The sequence below is a fragment of the Zingiber officinale genome, chromosome 2B (assembly GCF_018446385.1).
Source record: "Zingiber officinale cultivar Zhangliang chromosome 2B, Zo_v1.1, whole genome shotgun sequence".
Lineage (NCBI taxonomy): Eukaryota > Viridiplantae > Streptophyta > Magnoliopsida > Zingiberales > Zingiberaceae > Zingiber > Zingiber officinale.
The window spans coordinates 19948169-19956717 of record NC_055989.1 but is presented as its reverse complement, the minus strand read 5'-3'; the positions used below and the strand labels follow the sequence as shown (position 1 = coordinate 19956717).

Sequence of the window (8549 nt, the reverse complement as noted above, 5' to 3'; positions counted from 1 at the left end):
CCACACCCTCTTATATAGCACATGGACATGAATCTACACATGGCTGGGGAAGCATGTCACTGTTAGATTATATAATTAGAATTATTTGTTTATAATTTTGAGGGCAATTTAGTGTTTTACCTTTTTAATTCAGAGATTAGGTTTTCTGATAATATTACTATATAAAACTTTGTACTCTTTATTTTCTAACAATCTTTTTTGGATTTATCAATAAAGACGACTACTTTTCTTTGGCATCAATTTCTACATGGTATTAGAGTCTTCATGTCTATGTGTTTTGATAATTAGATTGAAGAACTGTTAATTCGATTCACAGTTTTTTTGGCGCAACCGTACTGTTTTGATTGAGTTTCTTTTGTTTTCGCAATACTTGGTTTTGTTTGGTGTTCAGTTATTCGTGAACACAATTTGTTCTATCATGAGTGGTCGCACAGAAGATTCGCTTCAATCGATCAGTGTCCGATTAGATGGAAAAAATTATTCGTATTGGGGATATGTTATGAAAAAAAAATTACGATGAAAATCTATGTGGGGATATGTTTTAGGTGTGCGAGTTCAACGTACGGACATTAATGTTGATGATTATGCAAAGTTATTGGATGTTTGGGAGATCGATAATGCGAAGATTATTACATGGATCAATAATTCTGTTTTACACTCCATTAGTGCTCAGTTGGCCAAGTACGAGACAACCAAAGAGGTATGAGATCATCTGGCAAGATTATATACGCAGTCTAACTTTACCAAACAATATCAATTAGAAGCAGATATACGTGCACTTCGGCAGCAAGATATGGGGATCCAAGATTTTTATTCTGCCATGTCGGAACTATGGGACCAGTTAGCACTCACATAATCCTCAGAATTGCGAGCATTCCCAGCTTATGTTACTCATAGAGAAGAGCAATGTTTGGTCCAATTCTTGATGGCTCTTCGTGATGACTTTGAAGGATTGCGTGGAACAATTTTGCATCGTAGTCCTCTCCCTTCCGTTGATTCAGTAGTACATGAATTGCTAGCTGAGGAGATTCGTCTTAAGTCTCAGGTTGATAAGAGGACTGTTGCACCATCTACGCCATCTGTTTTTGCAGCACCACAGCGGTCTATGCCGCATAATCAAAGTAGGTCGACTTTGAAGGTTTCTAGTGATAAGTGTGCTTATTGCAAAGAAAAAAAGGGCATTGGAAGTCTCAATGTCCATTATTGTTGAAAAAAGGTAAACTACTGCAGCAGTAAAAATAATCACCACAACAGCAATATCAGCAGCAACAACCTCAACAGTCGCCAAATGGACTATCTCAGTCTAGTAATGCAGTGGTTGCCCCCTCTTTAGATCCTTATATGTTTGAGCAGTTTCAATAATTCCTTGCTTCACAACCCTCTGCCATGTTTGTTTCTTCTCATATATGTTTGTCAGCCTCCGGTATATTAGGTATATCTTCCTCTTTATGGACTTTAGATTCTGGAGTCTCTCATCATATGTCACCTAACTTATCATCTTTTATCTCCTTATCTTCTAATTCATCTTTATCAATTATGACGGCTGATGGTACTCCAATGCCATTATTAGGCGTTGGTTCTGTTGTTACAACTTGCTTGTCTCTTCATGATGTCCATTATATTCCTAGTCTTACACTTAATCTTGTTTCTGTTAGTCAATTGTCTAAGTCTGGATATTTAATATCTTTTTCTTCGTTTAATTGTATGTGCAGGACCCGCGATCTCAGAAGGTGATTGGGATAGGTCGTAGGCAAGAGAGACTCTATATCTTGGATAAGCTTCAAGTACTAGATGTTGCAGCTTCTAGTGTCGATTTGTCATCTTTCCGATTGAGTCATTTTCTTCTGATTTTTACTTGTGGCATACTCATCTAGGTCATGTTTTAGCCTCTCGTTTACAATTTTTAGCTTCGTCTGGAGTATTAGGATTTTTAAAAAGTCATGATATTTTAGATTATAATAGTTGTAAACTGACAAAATTTTCTGCATTACCTTTTAATAAAAGTTTATGTTTTTCTCTTAATCCTTTTGATTTTGTTCATTCTGATGTATGGGGGTCTTCTCCTATTACTACAAAAGAGGGATCAAGATATTATGTTTCTTTTATTGATGATTGCACTCGCTATACTTGGATTTATCTTATGAAATATAGATCTGATTATCTTACCATTTTCAATAACTTTAAATCTCTTGTCAAAACTCAACATTCAGTAGTTATCAAGTGTTTTCATTGTGATTTGGGGGGCGAATACACTTCCAATAATTTTTCTCATTTACTTGCATCAAAAGGTACTATACATCAAATCTCATATCGAGAAACACCTGAACAGAATGGGGTTGCAGAGAGAAAACATAGATATCTTGTTGTGACAACCCGTTCTTTCTTATTGTCTGTAGATGTTCCTAGTATTTTTTTGGGGAGAAGCAATTCTTACTGCTACTCATGTAATTAATAGGATTCCAACTTCTCACAATTCAGGTTTGTCTCCTTTTCAAAAACTATATGGTCATGCTCTTGATTATTCATCTTTATGTGTTTTTGGTAGTACCTGTTTTGTTCTCCGACCACATGTTGAGTGTAATAAGTTGTCCTCTAAGTCTGCATTGTGTGTATTCCTTGGTTATGGTGTTGGTCAAAAGGGATATTGTTGTTTTGATCCAGTTAGTAAAAAATTATATGTCTCTCGTCATGTTGTGTTTCTTGAGCATATTCCTTTCTTCTCTGTACCTCTTCTATCACATGACATGACTCATGCAGATCTTATTCGCATTGATCCCTTCAGTACCAACACCGACGAAGCCTACCCTATGGCTACTCTTCCACATGATGACTTCACTGAATCTGGTATTCTCGAGACATCTCCTCCACCTCCACCTCCCCCTCCTACGAATGTTCCTTCACCTCCAGAGATTGCGGACAATCCTATTCGTCGGTCTACACGTCCTCGTAAGTCTACTAAACTACCTGATTTTGCTTATTCTTGTTATTCTACTTCCTTTGCCTCTTTTGTTGCCTCTATTCATCATCTTTCTGAGCATTTGTCTTATAGAGAAGCTGTTGGTAATCCTCTTTGGCAGATTGCTATGGATGAGGAATTAACTGCTCTGCATCATACTCATACTTGGGATTTGGTATATCTGCCACCAGGGAAACGTGTCATTGGTTCTCGTTGGGTCTATAAGATCAAAACTAAATCTGATGGTTCTATCGAATGGTACAAATCTCATCTTATTGCTAAAGGTTACTCTCAGGAGTATGACATAGATTATGAGAAAATTTTTGCCCTTGTTGCTAAAATGACCACTATTCGTATGTTAATTGTTGTTGCCTCTGTTCATCAATGGAAGATATCTCAGATGGATGTCAAAAATGTTTTCTTGAATAGTGATCTTCAAGAAGAAGTGTATATGATGCCTTCTCCTGGAGTTGCTCACCGATCTGGTGAAGTTTGCAGGTTTCGCAAAGCTCTCTATGGACTTAAACAAGCACCACGTGCTTGGTTTACCAAGTTTTCCATGGTGGTCACCTCGCTTGGTTTTCATCCCAGTAATCATGATTCAGCTTTATTTGTCAAGTGCACGCGTGCATGTTGTATATTTTTATCTTTGTATGTGGATGATATGATAATTACTTGTGATGATTTTAATGGAATTGAGTCTTTGAAGTTTGAATTAGCTCGTTGTTTCTCTATGAAAGACTTGGGTTTACTGCGCTATTTTCTGGGGATTGAGATCGCCTCTTCACCTAAAGGTTATCTATTGTCTCAATCAAAGTACATAGCTGATTTATTTGAGCGTGCATGTCTCACTGACAACAGAGTAGTTGATACTCCCCTTGAGACTAATGCTAGGTACTCTCCATCAGATGACTCTCCTTTGCCAGATCCTAACCTCTACCGTACAGTTGTGGGAAGCTTGGTTTATCTCGCTGTGACTCGTCCTGATATTGTGTATGCTGTACATGTGGTTTGTCAGTTTGTTGCTGCACCCATCACAGTTCATTGGGCTGCTGTTCTTCCCATTCTTCGGTATCTTCGGGGAACTCAGTTTCAAAGTCTCTTATTCCCTTCTACTTCCTCATTAGAGCTTTGTGCATACTATGATGTTGATTGGGCGGGTGATCTTATGGATCGTAAGTCGACCACCGACTTCTATATTTTTCTTGGAGATTCTCTTATCTCTTGGAAAAGTAAGAAGCAAGATGTTATTTCGAGATCCTCCACAGAAGCTGAGTATCGTGTCATGGCTACCACTACTTGTGAGATTGTTTGGCTACGTTGGTTGCTTGCAGATATGGAAATTTTTCTTCATAAACCTACTGCTCTTCATTGTGATAATCAGAGTGTCATTCAGATTGCGCGCAATACAGTTTTTCATGAGAGAACAAAACATATTGAGATAGATTGTCATTTCACTCGTCATTGTCTACAGATTGACATTATCACATTGCTTTTTGTTCATTCTTCACTATAGATAGTTGATATGTTTACCAAGGCTCATTCCGCTTCGCGCTTCCGATTTTTATCTGACAAACTCTCAATGCTTCTGGCTGTAACATCGTGAGTTTGAGGGGGGGGGTGTTAGATTATATAATTAAATTATTAGTTTATAGCCTTGAGGGCAATTTAGTCTTTTACCTTTTAAATTTAGGGTTTAGATTTTCTGATAATTCACTATATAAGATTTTATATTCTTTATTTTCTAACAACCTTTTTTGAATTCATCAATAAAGATGACTATTTTTTTTTTGTTTGAAATCAATTTCTAAAATCACATTGTCCCCCACATACACGGAGAACATAGGGTCCGTTGACAATGCAAAGTTGGACAACAAAGAGGACAACGGTTGAATTGTACACTTGGCTTGGTCGGGTTATTAGTCAAGTGTCGTCCTAATCTTCGATCGTCAGGCCAAGGGCAATTCTAGTAATTGAATTGTAAAAAATTGTTGGAAATTGGGAGTGATACAATCCTGCTGAAGGAGGATTCTTCCTCGTTTAGGGGTCATTGTAGCCGAGCGGGTTGAGAGGACAAGGCCCATTAAGACTAAATGTATAAATAAATCAAATAGAGCATAATATCGAATTTGACTCGAATTAATTATATTCGAATTCAAGTTTGATTCGAAATTGAAAAGTTTAAAATTTTTAATTCGGATTCAATTTGAATCAGAGCTTGAGTTTGAATTCAGTGTGAAAGATTTGAATTCGTAAACTATTCGAATTATTACTCAAAAATAAATATTTGAAAAAGATTCAAAATTTATTTATTTAATATAAAATTATATTAAATTAATAAAATATTAAAGCTCGCGAGTGACTCACGAATTATCAAATGATAACTAAATAATTTAGACTCAAGTTCGAATTGAAAAAAAAGTTTAAACATGTTCGAATTCGACTCAAATTTGATAAGTTCGAATACAAATTAAATATTTATCAAGCCAGCTTAAAAAACTTACGAACCGACTCGATTCATTTACCCCCTAATTAAGATACTTAACGGGCATCAGGCCATGTGGGAATGGATAAGAGGGCAATGACCTGACCGGGTTAACTAAAGCTGCATCAGACCCATTTTTGAGGAAGTTCGTTAGAAAATCAATTGCATTTGCCACAATTGTCATCCTCAATCTCAATCTTGTTATCACTTAGACTGCTTTCTAGCAGAGGAAGCAGCAATGAGAACAGTGGCAATAGAAACAGTTGCATTTTAATTGATTGGAGAAAAGTGAAAAGAGATACTCTAAAATATTTTTAATGGAATGAACTGGCAAGAGTAGAGAGACCAAATTAATGAGCCAAAGAAATGTTGATACTATAAAATTTAACAAAAAGCCAAACACTCCAGTATATCAAGACAGACTGCAGATGAAATGCCAACTTTCTAATAACTCGGAAACTCTTAATAAAACAGAACTTGTGGATTGCAAGAACGATTGCAAGATTAGTCTTCCTCGTCCCCCTCGTTCTCCGCGATGTTGAAGTATCTGAGCTCATACACACTTCGATCTTTGTTCGAAGCAATCACTCGGAGCCAATCGCGAACATTGTGTTTCTTCAAGAATTTCTTTGTCAAGTATTTCAAGTACCTGAAAGTTAAAACACATACAGTATATCAATAACCATCCGAATGCAAGTGCAACCAAAGCCACACAGACCAAAGGTTATCAAATGAGAACATAAAGAAATGTACATGAGTTGGGAAACACACTATTTTGAAAAGAAAAAAAATTGTATATCAACAAAAAACATCATGTTGACTGAGTTCTACTAAGTGAAATCCACTGTAAGCGATTGTTTATAAATCTTTTTTGTACTCTCTACTTTATGAAAAAAAACACAAATCATCCAGGAAACACATTCAACTGAAACAAGGGAGGTGGTTTATGTTTTGAAGAGTAAGTTTTCACCTCATAGCATGGTGTTGCTTTTAGTCCCACATCCAGAAGTAAAAGGACACAAAGGGGGCTCAAAAATAATACTTTCATGTTCCTCTTGCATATGGATATGTATGGACGTGGGTAAACTTTGCCAGCGACACGCACAAGCAAATGTTAACACATTGAGCTCAAACATGGGCTAGGCTTGAGCACGAGCTTGAGGTATGGTGTGCATATGACATGGCATAGATGCAATGGGGCAGTTAATTGTTCACAAGAGCGGAACGAAATTTCACAAAAAATATTTATTATTTTAATTTTGAAAACCTAAATCTTAGCATCAATGTGTTTGTCATTTTTTAGTAGACAAATTATACAATCAGGATAAATGTTGTTGGACGAATTTATTAACTATGGACTTAATTTTATGGAAAAAACCAATCATCAATCATCTTGAAAATAGGTCGTGTTATCAAGGTTAGTAAAAGAGAGAGAGAGAGAGAGAGAAACTTCTTGTACCTACAACAGACCACCAGAAACCCTACTTCTACTTCTATATCTCAAGTCTCCCTTTGTCAACATAAGTCTTACTTTTGACTTGCAGATTGAAGGGAACATGCAAAGTTTGTTGTTGGACCTTGGGAAAGGTTTTCTGGGGGAAATATTTACTCTAATATAGTCAACTCATTGAAGCCTTAACCAGGTTAAGATTCTAACTCGTTTTTTATTGTTTCTATTTTATCCAAACTTGCATATTCCATTTTTTGATTGGTTAGTTCTCACTTCAATTTTAGGTTTTAGGTTAGGCATAAGAAAAGGTGGGGCAAGGAAGAAATTTTTAGACAATAAGACAATAATCAAATTAGTAATCTATGAGCAGGGGAATCAAAAGTCACATAAATCACACACAGAGATACCAACTTCATACATCGAAACCTAAAATTTGTACCAGGTAGAAATGTTATCCATGGAAAAAGGAAATGCAGGAAAGACCAAAATCTAGATTCCACTTTTGCCTCCTACAAACATTAGTTCATGTTATCACAACTTACAATCCCTGCAGCAAATGGCTTTCTAAGATGAATAGTATTGACCTCCAAACTATCTAAAACAAGACAAATTTAAGATGAACACTGCAGCAAATGGCTTTCTAAGATGAATAGTATGGACCTCCAAACTATCTAAAACAAAACAAATTTAAGATGAACACTGCCTCAAAATAAGGAGTCCAACCTACAAAATATAATATATCGAGCGTTGTGCAGCCCCATTATTCACGCGCAAAAACATACCTTTTTCTTGAGAACCCGGTGCAAAGTGCCTTAAAAGTGAATATTGAAACAATAATTACTCAAATTCCAGCCACAAATGATGATAAACTAATACAAATGAATATGTTTATTCACCAATGCAGCGTAAGTGCAATTTTAACCTAAAACACCAAAAGACAGATCTCCGCAGAATGGAAATTAAAGTGAAAGATTATCATAGGACGGGAAAATTTTAAACAAAAAGGGAAAAATAACGGATTAAATAGATTCCAAGGAGAAGAAGAAAAAGTAACTACCTCTTTGAGAAGGGGCCCTCTGAGGTCACAGTGATCTTGCTCTTGTCCCTAGTGACTGTTACGGAGTCGCCCAGAGCGCCGGCCTTACCGCCTGAAACCTTGATCCGTTCCTGGAGAAACTTCTCCAGCGAGGCGATATCCATAATTTTATCCTCAACCGGCTTTGCGCAATCGATCACGAAGGTCGAACCCTTCTTCTTGGCACCCTTCACCGCCGCTCCGGCACCGCTAGCCCCGCGACTCATCGTAGCTCCGCCGCCGCCGCACCGAGTACGGCTTCCGCAGAGCGGGCTCGTTATACAGGCTTCGTTCTGATGCGTGCCCTAATTCGTTCGAATGTCTCGCGGCGTATTGTTAGATAGCGTAGTACGCTCTCTCTAGTACCTTTAGGTAATAATGGATCTTACTTGGAACCAGAAAAATCCGAATCCGATTCCTAGTTCTAGTTTTGAAAAGAAATGAAAATAAGGCAACTTTTATCACTTTTATATGGCATGTTTACCGTCAAATTTGGTTACTCTGTTAAATTGATTCATCCAATTAAATAATTTAAATAAATTAGATTGAAATTTTATCCCTCTATTTAAAAATAAACTTAAAT

The 8549-nt window shown here is 36.8% G+C and overlaps 1 protein-coding gene across 1 annotated transcript; it reads right to left on the bottom strand.

Annotated features, from left to right (window-relative positions):
• Window positions 1-5791: 5791 nt before the first annotated feature.
• LOC122045452 (60S ribosomal protein L22-2-like) lies at window positions 5792-8310 on the bottom strand. The gene is made up of 2 exons (XM_042605678.1): window positions 7949-8310; window positions 5792-6090 (listed from the first exon to the last, which is right to left on the bottom strand). Exons 1-2 carry the CDS (start codon window positions 8191-8193, stop codon window positions 5946-5948), a joined length of 390 nt encoding a protein of 129 aa, XP_042461612.1. The 5' UTR covers window positions 8194-8310; the 3' UTR covers window positions 5792-5945.
• Between the last annotated feature and the right edge of the window lie 239 nt (window positions 8311-8549).